Raw genomic sequence first — 23,314 nt, forward strand, 5'->3', positions numbered from 1 at the left:
ATACCAATCTGGCCAGTGTGTGCCTCAGGGTTGAAACTTTAGTTCTTGATGTCCTTTACCCCCATAAAATGCTTTTGTTATTTGCTGTGGTTTGATGTATACAATCCCCAGGAGGGTAAATGGGCAGGGCCACATGAATGTGCTCTGTATCTCAAGGAGACAATCAGAAACTGGAAAAAAAAATGAGCAGAGCCTGGAATTTCATTTTAGTTTGTGTTACCAGAACTAATAAAATATATAAAGGGCAGAAAGAAAATACTGAAACCGCTGAGAACCAGTTTTGCAGGCTATTTATATTTCACAGGCTAGTATCAATACTGGCAAAACGTGGCTCAGATAATGACCCTAACAGGGACAGAATACACTCGCCTGCCTGGGAAGAAAGATGCTATAAAATTCTGTTTGACACAATTGCCTGCCTCGCGGGTCTTGGAATATCAAGTTTCCTGAAACATGAAGTGCCATACGTTGAACGTGGGATAGACTATGATTAGGAGGTGAGCACTAGTCTCAGCCTAACCCTTCCCATCAAATCAGCTGTGTACATGGCCCCACTCACAGGTATGCAGAGCTCCCCTAAGCTTGACATTTGGAAGGGCTTTGCTCTCAAAGTCTTGGGGGATGAGATAGGAGGAGCCACAGGCTTATTGGACTCCTTGATTTGGCAATTGGTGCTGCTGTGTTCTCAGAGAACCTGCCTGGCTTTAATAGGGCGGATGGCAGACAAATGGCTGCATAGCTGGCTGAGCAACCTGTGGAGCAATCCTCCCTGCAGGCCAGGATGGCCAGGGGAGCACAGCGCCTGCTCTGACACCAGAGCATTTGGTGGTGTAGCCCTGTATGTCCCATATGAACTATGTGACCCCAGACAAATGAGTTAAGTCTGCGCTTCTAGTACTTCATGTGTACAATGGGATTATAATTGTTCTTTTGTTACAGGGTGCCTTAAGGATTACATTATATAAGTAGGCAAAGCCCTTAGAAGAGTGCCTGGTGGTATATAGAAACAGTCCAATAATTGCTAAATAATTTTATCATTATTAGTAACTACGCAGGGTGTAGTTAAAACATGAATCAAATAATCAGAAGTGTTAAGTTTTGTGCATACTGATTAGAGAAGGTGCTTTGCTGTCACTTTCTCTCTTTTTCTTTTTCTTGAGGTAAATTTTGGATCCTTGAAATACACAGATCTTAAGTGAATAGTTCAACAAATTTTTATAACAGTAAATACCAAAGTAACCATTAGCCAAATCAGAACACTTCCGTGGCCTCAGAAAGTTCCCTTTTCCTGTTTCCCGTCAATGTTTACCAAGCCCTACCACACCCCACCATGGGCAACCACTGTGCTGATTTCTACTATTGTAGATTAATTTCACCTGCATGGAATTTCATATAAATTAACTACTCTATGCACTCTGTCATGCGTATTTTAAAAAATGTATCTGTGTCACTGCATGTACCACTAGTTTTATTTTCTTTCTGATGAATAGTAAGTCCATTGTGTGCATATACTCAATTTATTTATTATTTCACCACTGAACATTTGGACTCTTTTCTGGTATTGGTAATATGAATACAGTTGCTATGAATATTCTTGTAAATATTTTTGTGAATGTGTTTCTCTTGGGTGAATTTTTAGAGGTAGAATTTATGGCTGAAAAGGAAGATATGTTTAAATTTGTAAGAAACTGCCACTTTCTAGTTACTGTATCTTCAATATCAGTGTCATGTCTTTTTAGTTTTAGTCACATGAATTTGTATTTCATTGAGGTTTTGGTTGGGTGCCTTTTTATTACTAACTAGAGGCCCAGTGCACAAAATTCATGCACTGGGGGGAGTGAGTGTGTGTGTGTGTGTGTGTGTGTGTGTGTACCTTAGCCTGGCCTCTGCCCTCTCGCAGACATCCCTCTCACAGTCCAGGCTCTCACAGTCCAGGATTCCTTGCTCCTTACCGCCTGCCTGCAGCAGAGGCCGGAGAGACTCCCACTACCACTACTGCACTCGCCAACTGTGAGCCCTCCTTCTGGCTGAGCAGCGCTCCCCAACAGTGGGAGCACACTGACCACCAGGGGGCAGCTCCTGCATTGAGCATCTGCCCCCTGGTGGTCAGTGTGCATTATAGCGACCTGTCATTCCATGTTCAGTCGATTTGCATATTAGGGTTCTATTATATAGGATTTTCAAGAGTTCTGATATTTTCTGGATAGAAGTCTTTTGTATTTGCAATATGAATATTGTAAGTATTTTTTTCTTCATTTTATTAACAGAAGTTTGATGAACAAAAGTTTTCAATTTTGATAAATTTATCAATTTTTAAAAGTCTTTTTAGGGGCTATTAAATTTATTAAAACTTTCAAAGAACCAACTTTTGACTGTATTAATATTCTCTATCATTTGCTTATTTTGTATTTCTTTTTCTTTTTTTTTCTACTCATCTTGTTTCCTTCCTTGTACTTATTTTGGGCTTAATGCTCATTTTCTTAGACTTCTTAAATGCAGGCATGAGTCATTATTTTAAATCTTCTTTTTTCCCATATAAGTGTTTAGAACTATACATTTCTTTCTTAGTACTTTCTAACAGCATCCCACAAATTTTGGTTTGTTGTATCCATTATCATTCAGCTGCAATGTTTGCTAATTTTCCTTACAATTTCTTCTTTGATCCCTATATTATTTAGAAGTGATTTTACCTGTCACATATTTGAGATTTTTCCACATATCATATCATTACCGATACTTGTTTGATTCTTTTTATAAAGAATATAGTCTATTTCAAACTAATATTTTGAAATTTAAGATATATTTATAGTTTAGTATGTGGTCTATTTTGGTGACCATGTAAATGTATACTTGAAAAAAAATCTATATTCTGTAGTTGTAAGGAACAGAGCTCTGAAATACCAACCAGAATAAGGTGGTTGACAGTGTTGTTTAAAGCTATATACTTTCTAATTTTATTATTTGTTGGCCCAATTTTTTAATGTTGTAATATCTTCCTGATGAACTGACCTTGCTATCATTTTAATACTTTCTACTCTTCTGTTGATACTCTTTGACCTTAAGTCTGTGTAATCTGTATTTATATTGCCACTCTATTATTAGGTTTTCATATATTTTTTCATCATTTTACCTTCAAGAATTTTATGTCTTTATGCTTCATATTCATCTCTTATACAGTAGATAACTGGGTCTTGCTTTTGAAAAAGTCAATCTGATAATCTATGCTTTTAACTGGAGTGCTTATTATTTTTACAGTTAATACAATTATTGAGATAACTGGATTTGGATCTATCACTTACTATTTGTTTTCTTTGTGTCCAATATGTGGCCCATTTTTATTCCACTCTTGCCTTCTTTAGGTTAAACAAATATTTCTTAGAATTCCATTTACACTTAGCTCTGCATTTTTGTATTTTTTTCTTTAATGGCTGCTGAGCATTATGTTAACATATGTTAAAATTATAGAGGGGATTAGCACAGAAAGGAAAGAGGGTATTGATGAGAGAGGGATGTAGTAAACTATTTAGCTGATGACAAATGGAAAGTGTATTGGTATTGAGAGCTACTTCTTGGAACCACATGTGTATTTCTTAAGAACTTCTGCTAAATAATTTTCTATGTTCTATGTTCTATCAGCAAGATAAACTCTATAAATCAACATGAAGGGAAACAGTGGATTCCAATGTGATTTTTCTTTATCTTTGTCTATGTCGGATAACAATTTTTTAAACTTTACATTGGACAATGAAACTGCAATTTTTTCAGGTAAAAAAATAATAAAAAGGAAATTAGCAATTCCACATGGTGCAACAAAATACAGAAAGTGTAACTATCTTTATCAAAATAAATGATTGCAACAGATAAACTATACAAATTTTCACATATATTGAAATGATTTGCAAGATATGACAGACATAATGCTTTTGGGGCCCCTGCCTCTGCTGAGTGAGCTGTGTCCTGTACATGTAGACAGAGGTAATTTCTTGTTGCCACTAATTCAAATTTTGTTTGAGGGGAGTCATGAGGTACAGGTAAGGGCCAATGGATGCACTCAGAGTAAGATATGTCATTCTTATGGGACTCTGGTAGAAAGAAGTCAAGAGTTCATTTAGTTCTTGAAATGCTAAGTGTGGTCTGTGAATTGGTGGTACCTGCATCACCGGAGAGTGTATTAGAGATGCAGTGCAAAGGTTGGGCTCCACCCAGAACTCCTACAGCAGACAATGGATTTCAACAAGACATCCTCCACTTCCCCCAATGATTCTGATGCTCATACTATTTCGGAGGCATTGCATCACACCACTAGCTCACAATTGACTTCCCATGGGAGTCCCTCGGGGGCTTAAGATACTGCTGCCTGGATCCCAGCTCCGGGGTCCAGTTTAACCAGACTAGAGGCCAGTCTGAGCACTGGGGGTGTTATAAGCTGGAATAATAAATTAGATGAGAATAAGCAGGTGATTCCAATGTACAGAAAAACTTGAGAACCACTACTCTGGATACCATTTTTTTTTGAGAGAAATCTTTAATCCTTGGGGATATTAAAAATAACATTCTGAAGTATGGCATTTACATACTTAGAATAGAGTCAGTGCTGTCATGAAAAGTAGTCAAACAGAGCAAAAGATAAAACCAAATGACAAGATGATTATGTTTTTTAGAAATGGAAAGCAATAGATATTCAATAGCCTGTCAAAAGGAAAGAACAGTTTCCCTTTGCTTACAAGCCTGACCTGTGCTGAAGAAGTAGATGAAAAAACACAACAACAAGGGGAGACAGGTAGAAGAAATGAAAGATAGGTTGCTTTTATTATTTATGTATTAAAATAAAAAAAATAATTCGACTGAATGATAAATGAAAGACTAGACACTTGGTCTGTCACTACAGACTAGGTCATAAAAATATACTCAGAAATGTTCCAGTGAAAAAGTCAGAATAATGTTCTAACATTTTCTCTTTGAATAAAAAGTCTTATGATATATTCAGAAATGAAAAACTAAACAACAGTAACAAAAATTAGACCAGCCATTCCATAGTAGCTCATCAAAGTATATCTGTTTTAGCTCTTTGAAATCACTTTGCAGGCTTGTACCTAAAATTAATTTAATCGTGTTCTGCAAACTGCCTCAATGTAGCTATTTCAGCATCTCTTTGATAGAGATACCACATTCTGTCTAAAGAATGTAGCCTTTTAGAATCCAGGTTTAGTAAAATTCCTAGAAATAAGAAGAGATGACAAATGCAGCACCACCTGCATAATACAGCTGCTGGGAGTGCTGACACTATTTAAATATTAGTAGCAATGAAGAACGTAGAGTCAAAACTTATTTTTAACTTAACTTTATCAAAGGGAAGAACCATTAGAGGAACCAAGAAAGAATGCAGCTTTTGGTACTTGGATAAATCTCAACCAATGAATTTTAAGTAATAAAATAAAATCACCGGATTTTAGAGCCAGAAATCATTTTAACATCTGCAGTACAGAGGAATGGCACAATTCAATTTGCTAAATTGAATTGAAATGGGTTGAAGATTTTACTTTTCAATTAAAAGAACTTGCCATTGATTTAGTTTTCAAAAATCTGTAATCCTGGATATCATTTTGTGCACTTTGCATAGGTCATTCCTTTCAAATGGAACTCTTCTAATAAGGTTTTGCTCAGAACTAGAAATACAAAGATGTGTTTTTTTTACCCCCCCCCCCAACCACTCCAATTACAGTTGACCTTCAATATGGTGTTAGTTTCAGGTGTACAGCTTAGTGGTTAGACATTTAAATACCAAGATGTGGCTTTATTTATTTATTTTTTATTTTTAAATATATTTCTTTATTGATTTCAGAAAGAAAGGAAGGGAGAGGGAGAGATAGAAATATCAATGATAAGAGAGAATCATTAATAGGCTGCCTCCTGTACATCCCCCACTGGAGATTGAGCCAGAAACTTGGGCATGAGCCCTTGGCCGGAATCGAACCTGGGACCCTTCTAATGCTCTATCCACTGAGCCAAACCGGCTAGGGCTCAAGCTGTGGCTTTAAATGCTTATAACTATTGTGCACATTTATATAACAAGAAGATGTGATTTTCAATGCCCACATATATTCAAAGAATACATTATAGATACCTCTTAATGGTGAACTAAGTTTGAATTTCTAGAGGAACCAAATAGGCTGAAAGAACTTTAAATAAGGTTTTCAACACAAACCACAGAGCAGCCCTGTAGTTTGGAGGCCACATGCCAGTGATGCAGCCACTATTCAATTACACAGGAGAATCAACCGATTGTGATTTTCACAGGAAGGATAAAGTGGAAACTAATGCACACTTACATGTGAAAAGGAAATTTCATTTTCAAGCACTTATAAGTATAATCCGTTGTTACCAAAAAGGACACAGAATATAATAGGTGCTCATCAAACACCTTATACTGACTGACATTTCCCATGTGAAATTTCATTGTAAGAGACCTGAATTATAAGGGACCAGCAATACTGTGAGGTTGTTAAGGAATGAACTGTGCACCAAGGTTAAATAGATTCACATCCCAGCTCTGCTACATACCAGCCAGGTAATGCACCCGTTCTGTGCCTTCATTTCCTCAGTTATTAAATGGAAATGAAAAACAGGACCAACCCATAGAGGTATTAGATAAATTAAGTGAGGTATATATGCACAGTATTTAGAATGGTGCCTAGAACATAGTAAACACTCAATAAATATTTTTTTCTCTTCTTTTCGCCTCCTCCCCCTCCTCATCCCCTCCTCCAATTTCTCTACTTTCTCTTCCTCTTCCGTTTTTCACATGAATAAGGGACAGGTATACTAACTGACTTCACTTATGTATTATTCTAAACTTAATACTATAAATATGCAACCGGTAACATTTCAGTTGGAGATATGTAATACTTAGAATGGTTCTTCTGAGTTTTTGTATTCAGCCACTTACAATAGTCAATTAATACTATATCTTATTAAGGGACCTGTGCTCATTAGATATCATTCTTTTTGTTCACATTTTTTTTCATGTTCTTTTCTTCAAGTTACCTACAGAGCTTAGAATGCCCACTCAACCCCGAAGGATGATAAAAACTTTTCAATCAAAGCACTAGTCTGAAACTTCCAGAGGCTCTGCCTAGACCTGTTCTAGAGGTAGCAGGAAACTCAATGCACAATGGGAGATTCACCAGGAGCGATTTGGCCGCCTGTAACTCAGTGTGGGCCCTGTCAATGGGAAACTCTGTGTGTGCTTTTGGGGTCTAGCTGCTCAGAGGTAATTTATGCTTTGATATCAAAGATGAAAGACAACTCCTGGAAAGTGAACGTATAATCGTGTCAGCTGTGGATTCCACGAAGAAAATCAGCTACTTTAACCACAGACATGTCCTAGAAACACTCAGAGCCAAGGTAGTCTCACACCTATGGATGAGATAGGTAAAGACAGTCATTGGTTTCTAGCTCCATATTGACTACTTTTCCAGAAAAGTGCAGACCTCTAACTTAAAAGACTTTTTTTCTTTATTTTAGTTGTTGATATTCTTACAGATGTTCCCTCCCTTATTCTCCTCCACCCAGTCCTCACTCTCCCTTCCCTCTGGCCATTACCACGCTGTTATCTGTATCTATGGGTTACGCCTGTATATGTTCTTTGGCTAAACTAGAAAGTTCAATCAAGAACTAAAAGGTGCTAAATGTCTTTGCAACAATATATAGCAATTTACAAAAATGTATTAGCTTGCATTAAAAAATTCTCAATAAATGTGAGAAAACATTTAAATCAGGCTTCCTTTTTATTATTAGCTCAATTTTGCAAAATGTTAAGCTGGAGGGTGATGGAGAAAACAATTCTGAGCTCTTTTTTTCAACACATTTAATTAACTAATGAAGTTAGATTTAAATTGGCAACTCTTCCTGCATCTCCATATTCCATAAAATAAAAAGCAATGCTAGCATGCTATCCTGATGGAGATGCTATAAAACATAATATGTGATTTTTATTAAACACTGTTTTGAAAGAAAATTTATCTTAATACTGATCAGGCTAGTCTGCTCTAACCGTATTTTAGGAAAACAATTTTATAAACAACCCTAGAGATGAAGAGAGTTCCAGTAAACAGACATCATTGAACTCTCATTGTGATATTTTAAAATTCTGATGGACACCTGCTGCATATCAATGATCTCAGTATCACCTGGAAATCCAAGTACACTGTTCTAGCAGAACAAAAAGTGAAAAAGGCCTCCATTTAAATGTTCGAACTTACTTAACTTTGTTTCTCACTGTCATAAGGTAGTTCTAATGTCCTGAATTAAAAACATCTCCAGTTTTATGATTCCTTGCTGCTTTAAACAATACTAAGGAATGTCTTTGGAATAATTGGCAATATTCTAGGAACCTATTTCTCAATGTGTGCTTGACAAAAAATGGAGTCTATGAGATGCTACTTATAAAAAGATTTTATGACCAAATGAAAAATGCTAGCTGCTCTATCTTTATTACCATCTCAGTTTCCTTAGAATACATGCTCTCTGAAAGCAAAGAACTTGTCTAAGTTTTGGTCTCTGCCATAGCCCCAAGCCTGCAACAATGCCTCCCCATGAGCAGTGTTCAGCAGGAATACATGAAAATGAATGAGCAAATGAACATTAAAGGCCCTGAACGATTCTCCAGCCCAAACCACTTTCATTTTTCTCTCACCCAGAGTACCTCACACCTATTTAAACATAGGAATCTTTTGTTTATTCTGATAGCATTATAGAATATTTTATTTAAAAAAGAAGAGAAAAGAGAGCATAGAGAGTATTAAAATACACAAGCATGTCACCACTACCCCTATGTAGATTTAAATGTTACAAATACAACAGAAGCCCCTTGGGAGCCCTCCTCGATATCAGTCATCTCATGCTACACATCTTCCTCAAATGAGGTACTCCCAACATTAGGATTTATACTCACATGGGATTTACTAACATCCCACTTTGAAAAATCCTGAACTGAGAGAATGCTAGAGTTCCTTTAAACACTAAGATTTAAATTTATTTCTCAATAGTATATAGTTTGCAAATGGTCAGCTGTAAAGCTGTCCATTTACTCCATTAATACAACAATGAGTAAAAAATAAATGAAATAACACTGATATAGAAGCAAGACAATGGACAACTGATATAATAATGACAAATATAAAGAGGATAAGTAGCTTACTTTGTATGTAAATAAACCGATATGAAATATCCTATATAATAAAAGGCTTATATGCAAATCAACCAAACAATGGAACGACTGGTCACTATGACACATACTGACCACCAGGAGGCAGACGCTCAATGCAGGAGCTGCCCCCTGGTGGTCAGTGCGCTCCCACAGGGGAAGCACTGCTCAGCCAGAAGGAGGGCTCAGTGCAGCAGCTATGGTGGGAGTCTCTCCTGCTTCTGGGGCAGCACGAAGCCATCAGTCAGACATCCCCCGAAGGCTCCTGGACTGCGAGAGGGTGCAGGCTGGGCAGAGGGATCCCCCGAGTGTACGGATTCCGTGCACCAGGCCTCTAGTAAATATATATATGTATATATATATATATATATATATATATATATATATATATATATTAGGTCACTGTACACATACTTAAGAAAACATAGATATATTTGCAACTTAACCTAGACTAAGTAATTTAGGAGCCGTCTGTATGGTTATAGAGAAAAATATCCTAACAATTTTGACATACTCACAAAATCACCTGGGGCTACACAAGTAAAACTGTGTCTAGATCAATATTACAGCAGGCCACATTTACATAATAGATGCTGCTAAGAAGAGGAGGAGACTCTTTTCCTGAGCTGAATAAACAGTTACTAATAAAGAATCTCTTTTAAGATCCAGTATACTATGATAAAGAAACACAATGAGCTAACAAAGTCTAATAAGGAAAAAACTATTTTTAAAATTTTAGTCAATATTTTTTACAGCCTTGTTTTGGTAAAATCTTTCTTCCTCAAATTTTCAAGTACCATTACAGATATTTCTAAATTATCTTAGACACACTTTAAGTATGCTCTAGATAAATGTTCTCTTGCATATTTAATTTTTGTGTTTTGCTTCAGATAAAAGATAAAAAGGCTTAACACAATATATTGCCACATTGTTTTATTTCTTAATTTTATTTAAAAAGGATATTGAATATTCAATTTAGTGAGAGAAAAGCACACACAATTGAACTTAATACCTGCTCTGGGTAGAAAATCACATACGCAATTAAATCAAGAATCAGAGCAGGGGTGGAGAACGGCCAGCCCGCAGGCTTTATAAGGCCCTCAAAATCATTTGGTCTGGCCCCACCGTGGCATTAGGGGTGAATTAATTAAATATTTGGCCAAATATAGCAGGCTAATTTTTAAGCTGATAATTTTGAATGGCCTGAGAATGATGTTATAAATATCCAAATGGCCCTTGGCAGAAAAAAAGGTTCCCCACGCCTGAACTGAGCAACAATGAATAGAAGATGTGCCGGGTGTATTAGCCTTAATCCTCTCCATCTTAATCCTTGCTATTATCCCAATACTACATACACCAAACACTGAAGCACAGAATACACAGTTTTCATTGGTCATTTGTGCCTTGTAGTTTTCATAGTAGAAGGACTGGAATTTCTTTCTACTCTTGAAACCATTTTACTTTTCAAGCCAACACATTAAATTCTTCTCTTGTAAAATACCAACAGAAAGTGAAATGTAACCTCACTCTTTATTTAGAAGCTCCAAAGTCCTTTCTTGGATTAAAATGAATGAAATGGATTAGTATCCAAAATATATGTATACAAGAGAAAAAGTGTTAATTCCTACCTCCATTATCTTTTAGATGCAGTGCTATCTTGGTATCATCTGAAAGAGAAACTCAAAGTCATTACAACAGAAAAACATTAAAAGTACATAAATCTCAGGAGCAATAATTGTACAGTAATGTTTTAATGATACTAATGTTTTAATGATAATGTGAATAGATTTTAACACTTTAGTAAGTTAATTTCTTGTTCAATGAGAGCAAGTCCTAGCTTACACGATGTAGTACTAAAATTTCTTCATGAAATCAAGACTTAATTGAGTATTATATAATTCTTAAGATCTGTGAGAAAAGTACATTGTTATAAATGTAACCTAAAATACATGTATTTTTAATTTTCAAAAATGAGTAATTGTAATAAGACTTTATAGTATGACTTTTTTTCTCATTAAAAATTAAGATCAAGAAAATTTCAAATTAATTGTAGTAATGATTTGCCAATATTTACAAATTTAACTTCAAAAATTAAATGCTTATTCATTGCTAATCAATATATCCAACTTCACATGAAAAATATCTTGACTTTAATGGACAAAATGTAGATCATACATTTTTATTTCAGTGGTTATATTTTATTTTATAGGGTAGGATTCAAATTGTAGGAATATTTCACAGGGTAGGATTCAAATTGGAAAAATATTTTCACAGGCTATATTCAACCTAAATAATTTGGATTAAAATAAATATAACATTGGTGTTAAATATCTAAATAAATGTGTTTAATAGTTGTCCTCTTCCTCACTATTACTTTATTCCAGTTAATTTTTGATATCCAAGTAAATTTCAATGAAAAGCAAAGGCTTCAAGTTTAATTCCCTATTCAAGTGAAAGCAAGGTTTAGTACAGTAAAGAACTGAGACCATTTTTCTCCCCTCAAAGCTTACTTTTGGCGAACTAGTCTCACATTTCTCTTTAGTGGTACCATCCAGAATATTCACAAACTTTGACTAATATTCCCCTCCCCCCAGTGAATTGTATCCGTGCATTAATGGGCTCTGGCATGTCTCTCTTCCCTGGCAGAGGCGATGTTTCCCACGGATAATTTCTGTGACATTTATAGTGCCCTCTACAGGGTATGGACCAACATATTATATTGATTGTGTTCAGGCGAATATTAGAATTGCAGATGAGTAGAATTACGTATTGTTCAGAATCCAAAGTCAATGCATATTTTATATAAATTTGCCTTCATATCCTGTGTCTAAAATGTGGAATTCAGTTACTTCAAAGTTTAGCAATACGAGAGGAAGTCTATACTTCTTTTCTAGGGAGGACAAGTAAGCCACGATTGAAAGGCAAAGTACATTAAAAGAATCCCAGCACATATTTTCATTCCATAATAATTTTGTCTTTTCCCCTTTAGAAATCCGGTTTGCTAAAAAAATAAAATAAAAATTCCCTCTAGAGAACAACTCCAGTCCATGTCACACCCTGAGTTTGCACCTTCTGTGGGCAGGCTGGTGGGCGGCTGGGACGTTGCTGCTCTTCTGGTTGTTGTTAAGAACCTAAATAGTACAGTAGTTGCTTGCATGGTTGTGGTGGTCTGAGAAGAACTTTCCACTGGCTCCACAGTCTCACACATCTTCTCTTTTGACTAATAAGAGAAACAAATGGGAAAGCAATTTAAGAGTGATCATATGTTATTTAAAATTGCATCTAAGAAATTGGTCTGTAAATCACAAAAGACTCTCGAATCAACATGAGGGCTTCACTTTTTTACAGGACTGTATTTAGGGATTTGTTAATTTACAAAGTATGTAAAATAGACGAGAGAATAAATTGGATGTAAAAAAGCACTTCCATCTTTGGAAATTTGAATTTCATCATTTTCTGCTGATAACCTTTCTGTTTACATAATACTGCTGTTAATCTTGCTCTAAATTTTATATCAGTATATGTGTAAAAGACATGATGTCAAAAAGGAAAAGGTTATACAAGAAGAAAAACATGTGCATGAAGATAAGGTTTAAAACATACTTAGGTATGTGAAGAAAAATGCATTCTCTCCATATCAAACTGATAATGACAAATTCTAAAAATTTGATGACTGCTCCATACTACTACTATTTTAACAAGAATCCCCCACAGATTGAATGGGTATTTAAAATGTGTTTCCCTTTGTGAAATATTGACACCACTCATGTGAATGATTGAGCAACCCTCATTTATCACTTAACCTATCATTTCCCTAGCAGAGCTTTACTGGGGACACCAGGGAAAGGTACATGCTGTATTTTTCACTTATAGTCTATGAAAATAAATCCTATACCAGTGATGGCGAACCTATGACACGCGTGTCAGAGGTGACATGTGAACTCATTTTTTTGGTTGATTTTTCTTTGTTAAATGGCATTTAAATATATATAATAAATATCAAAAATATCTCCATATCCTGGACCTTTTCTGCAGTTGAAAATACTTTACTTCTGAAATAATAACTCCAGTTACTCTACTTTCAGCTAATCTATGTACCTGTTCACTCAAATTCTTCTTATCCTGTGATTACATAGAGTTATTGTCTTCCTTTATGTATTCTTTTTTTTTCTATCACATCAACTTCTTTTTCTTTGTTTTTATATATTTTATTGATTTTTTTACAGAGAGGAAGGGAGAGGAATAGAGAGCTAGAAACATTGATGAGAGAGAAATATCGATCAGCTGCCTCCTGCACACTCCCCACTGGGGATGTGCCCACAACCGAGGTACATGCCCTTGACTGGAATCGAACCTGGGACCCTTGAGTCTGCAGGCTGACACTCCATCCACTGAGCTAAACCTGCCGGGGCATCATCAACTTCTTTTTCAATAATATCATGCATCTTTACCTTATTCTTCTTTCCACATCACCTTTACAGAAAATCATCAATACTGAATATCATTGGTGTTGTTGTTTTTAAAGAAATCTATCTTTTCCTTGACTGCTCAGGCACAGCCGGAGGAAAACCACACAGCCCCCCACAGGGAGGTCTGAGAACTCACCTCTTGTATCCTCAACAGTGTCTTTTAGGCTGCTTGGCAACAATGGCCTGCTTTGCTAACCTCTTCTCCCATTACCCTAAGTATAAATTTCAAACCCTCTTCAACCTACTTAAAAACCCCAGTCCCATAATGCTTCTCCCATTTTTATCTCATGGACTCATCTTTTATTTCTTAAATAAAAGAGCCGCCAGCAAGAATTCCTTTTCTTTACAAATCAGCATTCTTCCTTGAAGTAGCTCTTTGACAGGATTTGCTTAACTGATAAGAAAAATGGTGTAGCTGTTCATTGTTTTTATTCAAAATTCATACCCTAAAACTTAAAGGGTGAAGAAACATGATTTTCTTTGTACATAGATTTCTTTTACAGAATATCTTTATGTGACCCTGAAATGGCGATGTAAGTGCAATCCACTAGAAAACTGTTGAACAGGTTCAAATTGCCTCTGCAACTGTGCAAGTTTATATGAATTGCTTCATTGCATCATTGTCTCCATCACGTTCGCCTGGGAGTTACTGTTTCTACGTTATATCATTTTTAACTTATATCAGTCCAATTTGCTGCAATCAATCTTTTCCTTCATACCACTGGCTTTATAATTTGAGTGGAAAAATATGAAAAATGACTTCCTAGATCTTAGAAAAGCAGCAAGCAAGTGTTTAAGAGAACTATCCTTTGCTCATAGAAATTCAAATCCTGGTTCTATTATTCCCTATCCACATACCCAACTCTGGATACCCTCACTACATCCCTCCCCACCGTTTCCCCTCACCCCTCCCTCTTCTCCTCTTGGTACTATGGGGGCAATAACAGCTCCTACCTCACAGAATGGGTATAAGAATAAATTGAGAAAATACACGCAAAGATTTACAAGTAAAACCCCAAGTCTGGTACCTATAAGGGACTCAATAACTGCTGTCTACTTTTACCAAATGAGAAAGCATTTTCATTAAGTTATAGCATCTATCTATGACAGCGTGTTTCCCTGAATCTTGTCATAATAAAGAACATGTGTACCTCTTCAGGGCATCCACTGTCCACCCAGTCCTGGCGATGACGATCAAAGCCACTGGAACATCTTCAGAGAAGACCACATTGCAGTTCAGAAAAAGAAGTAAGGGTGCAGAGTGAGGAGCAAGAATGAAAAGGAAAAGATCGGTAAGTAGGTAATTCTCAAATTTTCAGTTTAGCACAACAGGCTTTCTTCTGCAGACCTGTTGATTGGAGCAGCCATAAAGTATTAACAGTGTTCTGGGGAACAACTCACTCCCAGGTGGTCATCCGATTGGGTCAAACATGGCTACAAATGACCCCCCTGAGGCCCACTCCACTGTGCAGGACACTGGGCTCCCAACCCAAAGGTAAGACCAGTTGCTATTCTGAGAAGCTGGTTTTCCTCATTTCTGTTCTCATCATCCAAACAAGTGGATATAGAAAAAATATTTTGCAGGTGTCATTTTTTTCAGAATATCAGATCTTTTTATTTGTTTTTTTTTAAGTTTTAAAATTTGAGACTCATAGTCATACAAACGCTACTGTATTGTAAAGGGTTAACGCATCAGGTCCGGGGTGTTCAACCCACACATTCCAAAGAAATAACCGGCCCTTGGGAGATAAAGCCTGTGGACTATCCTGTTGGATAAATGCAAGATAGTTTATGCTAACAAGATGATTTGTGGTGAATGTCTGTTTTATTCACCTGGAGCGCTGGGCCATGCTCTATCAGCTTGAACTCTGTGGGGGCTGAAGACTAGAGATAAGGTTAGTGGAGAATTTCATACCTACGTGACTGACCCTCCATAACAACCCTGGGCACCAAGACTTGGATGAGTTTCCTCAGTTGGCAGAACATGCTGTGTGTTCACAAACTGTTGCTGGGGGAAGAAGTGCTGCCTGTAACGGCTGCACTGGAAGAGGACAACCGGAAGCTTCTCGTCTGGACTCTGCCCTCAGTGCCTTTCGCCTTTGCTGATTTTCATCTCTATCCTTTGGCTATAGAAAATGGCAGCCTGGGGTATAACACCTTTTCTGAGTTCTGTGAGTCCTTCTACTGAGTCATTCAATCTGAGTGTGTTCTTGGGAATCCCTAACACTATGATTAGGTCATATCTAAAATGGCCACTTGAGCAAGCACTGGGCTAGTAAGATTTTGTTCACTCTTTCTTCCTCGACTGGAATAATTTTCTGCCCTCTAGCTACAGCCCATTGATTTTTTTTTTTTTTAAAGCAACACAAAAATTACTCTCCAGAGCCCATTCTGATAAAGTTTCATAATTGCTATTGATCACATCTTACTTTACTATGTAACTTTTCTTCTTTATACAAAATGTCATGTGCTTATTTACCAAACTTGATTGTTAACATTTTAAAGTTATGGCCAGTGTCATATATGATCATACCTAGTATGGCTGACACATGATTTTATTTTCTTATTAGAAATTCAAAGTATTTTTGTCAGTTTATTAAAATTAAAGACTTAAATTGCTCCTGAATTTAATATCTATATAGTAATTTACATACAATATATATGAATCCATCTAATAAATGTTAACCTAAAGATATTTAAATATTTTTAAAAAATAAATGAAGACTATTCAACTTTTGTCTTAAATTTCCTTATAGGGCTTATAGTGCTACTATTCTTTCCCACTTGTTTTGCAGTGGGTCCACATGATGACTTTTTCTAAGAATCTTTGCCAGAGATTATGCACTATGGCATGAATGAGCATAATTTAATTCAAGTGGAATGTGAAAACAACTCTACTGTCAACATAAAAAAAACACACCATATCTATCATTCTGCCCAGACATGATTCATTGGAGCTCAGCTATTTTATGCCTACCATCTGTGTTGAATGAGAATAAGTGTGGAATAAATATCAGTGTGTGACCCGGCACGCTAACTTTGAGAATCCCCAGTTGGTCAAGGCCATCTCTGGTTATGCAAAGAAAATCTAACAGTTAGAGTCTATTTAATTCCACTTGAGTTAGATGGTTGTTCCCTCCTATTCTTTTTGCCTGTCAAGTTTGTTTAAGTACTGAAAAATATACATACTGACATTGTGTTTTGCAAGGTGGGGATAGATTGATTTTTTACAATAACAATATTTTGGGGAGCCACCTGACTACAAATAATTAAGTGGAATAGATCACTTTAAAATGAAGTTTGTTTTTACATACTGTATGGCAAATGTATTCAAAGACAATGGCAAATAACAACTTTTACCTTATTTTATTACAAGATTGTAGTAAATCTTAAATTTATAAGTCAACTGAAATTTTATCTTAAGTAATTAGTTCTTTAAATGGTTAAATCAATCCCAGGGAAAAGTACAGAAGCACTGCATTTTTGCTTGATTTATTAGATGGTCCCCCCAGTTATATATGTGAAATTAGGTTCTACTGAAAATATGTGATTCAATTAAGCAATTTATTCATTTATTCACAATTGATTCTCTATTAATTGATCTGCAGTTTACTAATTGCTAGGGTAGGAAGGATTAACAATGGCAAACACCAATAAGATTTGGTTTGAAAAGCTCATGCATTCTGTAGCTTACAGCGCCTTAGAAATTAACACAACTGCCGCAGCCGATCTGGCTCCGTGGATAGAGCTTAGGCCCATGGACTAAAAGGTCTCAGGTTTGATTTGGTCAAGGTCACATAACCAATGGATCTCTCGATCTCTCTCTCTCTCTCTCTCTCTCTCTCTCTCTCTCTCTCTCTCTCTCCCTTCCTTCCACACTCTCTAAAAATCTTCCTTGGGTAAAGATTAACAACAATAACAAATATCTGCCGAAACCGGTTTGGCTCAGTGGATAGAGCGTCGGCCTGCGGACTGAGGGGTCCCAGGTTCGATTCCGGTCAAGGGCATGTACCTGGGTTGCGGGCACATCCCCAGTAGGAGATGTGCAGGAGGCGGCTGATCGATGTTTCTCTCTCATTGATGTTTCTGACTCTCTATCTCTCTCCCTTCCTCTATGTAAAAAATCAATAAAATATATTTTAAAAAAAACATAATAACAAATATTAACACAACTGAATGCTGCTTTTTAAGCATTTTTTATAACCTAATATAATCTAAATAGCACCCAAAAGCAATTATAAACAAAAGAGTGTGTGTATGCTATAAATTATTAAGAAAAACCACCTTCATGTTATTTCTGAATTCAAAACAAACCAAAAATCACTTTTGAGATCAACTTCCTCTCTCCACTGAGCTGCTGTGTTGTCGTTTTTTCTAAAACACAGAGACATTAACAATGCCATGCTCCGGCATATTGATTTCCAGACATTTAAAAAATATACTTTTATTGATTTCAGAGAGGAAAGGAAAAGGAGAGAGAGGTAGAAACATCAATGATGAGAGAGAATCACTGATCAGCTGCCTCCCACATGCCCCCAACTGGGGATTGAGCTCACAACCAGAGCATGTATCCTGACCAGGAATCGAACCGTGACCTTCTGTTTCATACGTTGATACTCGACCACTGAGCCACACCAGCAAAGCAATTTCCAGACATTTTTAACACTGTTAGCAAACAGACTATTCTACATTGTAATCATCTAGTATTCCTGTTACACTAAATTCCTGGGTACATCTGTATAAGAAAGATTCTCTGATGAATTTGGGTTCAGCAATTTTCATTGTAAATAGTCATCCCACATAATCCTTACCACACTGAAATCTGAGAACCACTGACATCCCATCCTATATGTCCCCATAGCAGGCCCCTTCCCACTCCTCCGCCCATCACTGCAACCTGTTCTTATGCCCCTTAGTGCCCCTCCCTGTATGTGCTGTGCTCTTTGAGGTCTCTGACTTTGAACCTGCTGTTACTTGTGCCTAGAATACCTTCCCTGTTTCTAATCAGTAAACCCAATTGAACTGAAGCTTATCTACTCCAAGAAGCGTCTACTTTCTTCCCATCCAGAAGGGTTAGCAACCCTTTCTCAGTGCCCTCAATATCAACCCAATGTCAAGTGCTAGTATCTATTACACTATAATTGGTTGTGTTCGAGCTTATCTTAACAAGACCTCGAGGAGAACATGGTTCAGTGAGGATTTGGAGTTCAGCTGCTTGAGCCGGAATTTTGGCTTGGGCACAAAACAGGTGTGTGATCTTAGGGAGTTATGTTTCCTATCTAATCTTGTTTCCTCATCTGCAAAATGAGGTGGGAGAGGTTATGTAAAGATTAAAGTTAGAGCTTGCTCCATAGTCAGCATTTAGTCAGTAGCAGCTGTTGTTCATGCCTCGGTCATGACTTTGCAGTGTACATGTGGTAAGGTCGACAATTGTTGAAAATGAATCAGTGAGATTTCCATGATATGAGCAGTATTTTGGAAAATGTTTAGGAATTAATTGTGTATCATATTAATGTGAAATATACTTTATCATCATATCTGGGAATCTATAATAATAAAAGGGTAATATACTAATTAGACCGGACATCATTCCTGATGAAACCAGGACCTGAGGGAAGCCCGGGTCCCGGGTGCCAGAGGGAAGCCGGTGCTGGCAGCCGGGGGAAGGAAGGCCTACTCTCTTGCATGAATTTCATGCATCGAGCCTCTAGTTAGTATTATAAAATCTTATGAGGGAATATCAAAGTTGCTCTCAAATATGGGACAAATCTTTATTCAATATTTATAAATAAGGCAGAGATTATATGGTCTTGTAAATATTTCTCAAAAACTGACTTAAATATGTTTATTTAATACATATTTAACTTTACACATCTATTTAATATGTATCCTAACTTTGATGTTTCTAATGTTTTTTGGAAGAAGTTATTTCCTTCTTCTCACTCTTACCTAATTCCAAAACAAATGGATAGAGAGCTATACTTCAAATTAATTGTACTATTCTCCTCTCACTTTCAATGGGATGTTGATTTCAAAGGCCTCCAGGGACCATGTTAAGCGAACCCTATTAAATTAGGCAGCCTAGAAAACAAACAATAGCTTGAAGTATCTATCCAGTCAAGAGATTAAAGTGTAAACCTCTTCAAATCTCTAACATATCTGTTTTGTAGAAAGAATTTCAGAAATGACATTTTATAAGGGTAATATATTCAGGCGATGGAAATAGAGTGAAAATACATATATATATGTATGTATGTATATTAGAGTGAAAATACATATATATATATATATATATATATATATATATATATATGTATATTAGTAGCCTGGTACATGAATTCGTGCACATTAAAATGGAATTAATTAGAGGAAATATTTTAATACTGCTATTTGCCCTTTCTCTATAATAGAAGTGTCAGAGATGAAAGAAAATTAGTAAAATTTATATGAAAATAATATATAAATTTATTAATAAATAAACATTAACAACATGATATAACAACAACAAAGACATGAAATAAAAACATTGATACAAACAATGACTGATAAATTGATTAAACTTATTGTAATATCTTCCTGTACACCACATTAAGAGTGAAAACACTTTCAGAGTACTTGACTAATTTCCCTTGTGATGAAGTATTTACAACTTTAACGTCACACACTCTTCAAACTCAAGAGAAATCAACATATAACTGACCATGTCCAAAAACGGGTTCAGGTAGAAATATTCCTACTCTGTCTAGAGTTTGTCCTTGTGATTTATTAATAGTCATCACAAATGCTGGCATCACAGGAAACTGTCTTCAAATTAATTTAAATGGGAGGCCAGTGTCAGACGGGGACAAATCAATTCTTGGAATCAGAACAACCTCTCCTTCCACAGATCCTGTTAATACTTCAGCTTAACAGGTCACAATCTTTTGATAATAAATCTAGTACAATTACAAAGACCCCATTCACTATTGAGATTTCTCAGTAGCATGATGATTGCACCCACTTTCAATTGTAATTTATGTCACGGCATTCCTGAAGGAGTAATACTATTAATAAATTCCATGGGAAAATTTCCCTTTTCAGCATCACCTGTTGGATCAATGGAATCATCACTCAAATATGTGTAAAAATCTCCATCAAGTATATCCAAAATTTCATCATTTAATTTTTGAACCTGCTCATTTATTTGGACACAGAATCGCACATTTAGATATATTTTTAATATTATCTATAGATATAGTATTTTCAAAGGTAGCTTCAATAATAGATTCATTACAAATCATTTTACAGGGGATTTCAATAACATCCATTCCTTGATGAAAACTGCTGTCATCTAAATGAAAACTTTGCCATCCCCAAGTTTTACTAACCATTCACTATAAGCAGAATCCTCTGATCTCATATTTGTTTTAAGAGATAACTTTCTGAAACATCCCCAAACATTGCAATACTTTAAACTCATTTGTACTATGGCTGATCACATCGCATGCGGCACAATACTGAGACACTGTCAAAAATCCCCTCTGAAAAGGAGAATTTTCCCACCAGTTGCAACATTCAAATTCATAATTTCTCTTAGTAATCTGTCTATGGCATGTATAGCATGACTGGATGCCATGGTGCATTTATCAATAATGAGAAGTTGGGCCTTTTTAATGGTTTTAGCAACTTCGCTCTTTATATCGAGTCTGGAAATGGAAGTTTCATTTAATGGAATTGGTAATTTATATTGGGAATGAAAGGTTCTTCCACCAAGAAGTAAATTTGCAACAATTCCGGTAGATGCTGTGGGTAAAACAGTACCACCACGACCTCTAATATAATGTGTTAAAACTTTATAAAAATATGTTTTTCCACTACCGCCTGGACCATCCAAGAAAAAGCATTTGGGGTGTTGAGTTTGATCTTCAATGGCTGAACTTATAGTCTGAAAGGCTGCCAACTGTTCATCATTCAGAGAATTTATCAAAGCCTTTGCCTGTTGTCGACCTTACGATTCCTCACATGTATTTGTATTCGTTAGTAAAGGATAGTCCAAATGTTTGAGATGTGAACATTTCATTCCATGCAATGTGAATACCTCTTGAATTTTGTTAAGGGCATGCACTTCACAGTTTACACAGGCACCTTCTCTTCAGTGTAATTTCCAACAAAAATCTTCAATAAAATGAGATTTATTCTCATCCCATAATTTGTCTGCACCAGAAGGACATTCAAACACACATATGTATGCAAAAAGTTGCCGTAGTTGTTTGGGCATATTAAGGATGATCACATCAATCGTATCTTTTCAGATAGTGTTGATTAATAATCCTCGATGTTTAGCAGCTTCACGAAATGTATCATAAATTACACCTCCTACAGTTTGCAGATCATCAAAACTTATTGCACTTTTTACATGCAGAAGCAAAAGTCTAAGGTAATATCGTTCTGGTTCTCTAAAGCTCACAGTGAACAGTCTACCTAATACTTTATTCCCACCCTTTTGGCATTTTGTCCTCAAAGAATTATTAAACACATAATGTTGTGGAATCTCCCAATAATAATAATTACGCACGTCAGAATCTTCTCTATTCAATAAGAACCATGCCCTCAAAGTCGAGTTATGCCTTTTAGCCCTATCTATAACTTCAGCAAAATCATCAGTATGAAAACACAAATTATTTTCATTTGGCAAATGAATAGCTAATCTTGTGATTGCATGAGATTGGTCATGCATTCTCATTGCAAAAAGTCTCCAAACAGCCTCAGGAGCGCTCACTTACCTGGAGTCAAAGAAGTCCTGTACTTCATCATGATTGATAATATTTTTTTCAGAAATTTGAATATTTGCACAATTGTGCCCTTTATAGATGTATTTAAATAAATATTTGACACTTTTAATTGATGCACAGACTTCAATGTTTATATGACAGTTATACTTAAGGCACAAATATGGGTTATAAGGGACAATCCAAGTGTTAAAGACAATTTTATTTCCAATAGACATGGTGCTACCAGGTCTTCTTTTGTATTTGGGATATCCATCAACATTTTCAGTAGTCACATTTTGAAATTCTTTTGGACATCCCTTTGAACATTTTTTTTATTTTCCACATGGACTATTTGGATTTTGCATTCCACATAGTCCATGTACCATATTTGATGTTACAATTTGAAAAAATTGAGGATACTGGTCTTCATCTGGAATTTCTGCCTTAACTATATGTCAATGTCATCTTCTGTTCAAAATTTGGATTCACTATCTAATATCAATAATATGTGAGCACGAGGCAGTCCGTGTTTCTGAAATTCAATGACATGAATTTTAGCTATTACTTTGCCAAATAAATGGAATTTACACATATCATTTAAAAGAGCATTCAACTTAATATTAAAAAGTCTGGCTACCAAGTCAGGTCTGTTTTCAACTTTTTGCCAGTGTGGTAAATTATTTCTAATTTCTGCCCATTTTGGGTTTCATGTCATGATTATGAATAAATTGGGCTTGCCATACTTCATTACAATTGCCATAGCATCCTGATATCGCTGCTGCATATTTCTGGGACTACCCTCAGAAGATGATGGAAGTATTATCATTTTACCAATCAGCACATTGTCATTTTCAGATTTAGATGTGAGATAATCCAACAAACCGCTATAT

General features: G+C 36.0%; 1 protein-coding gene across 2 annotated transcripts in view; it reads right to left on the reverse strand.

The window, feature by feature from the left end:
- PLXDC2 (plexin domain containing 2) overlaps positions 1 to 23,314 on the reverse strand; it is a 412,799-nt gene that overhangs the window by 41,960 nt on the left and 347,525 nt on the right. For both annotated transcript variants that reach the window (XM_036345506.1, XM_036345495.1), the window contains 3 exons: positions 14,826 to 14,886; positions 12,275 to 12,425; positions 10,834 to 10,872 (listed from right to left, as the gene is read on the reverse strand). In XM_036345506.1, coding sequence (XP_036201399.1) covers positions 10,834 to 10,872; positions 12,275 to 12,425; positions 14,826 to 14,886 — 251 coding nt within the window. The remainder of the gene's footprint in view (positions 1 to 10,833; positions 10,873 to 12,274; positions 12,426 to 14,825; positions 14,887 to 23,314) is intronic.

Source organism: Myotis myotis, unplaced genomic scaffold (assembly GCF_014108235.1).
Source record: "Myotis myotis isolate mMyoMyo1 unplaced genomic scaffold, mMyoMyo1.p scaffold_m19_p_1, whole genome shotgun sequence".
In the NCBI taxonomy this organism is placed as follows: Eukaryota; Metazoa; Chordata; class Mammalia; order Chiroptera; family Vespertilionidae; genus Myotis; species Myotis myotis.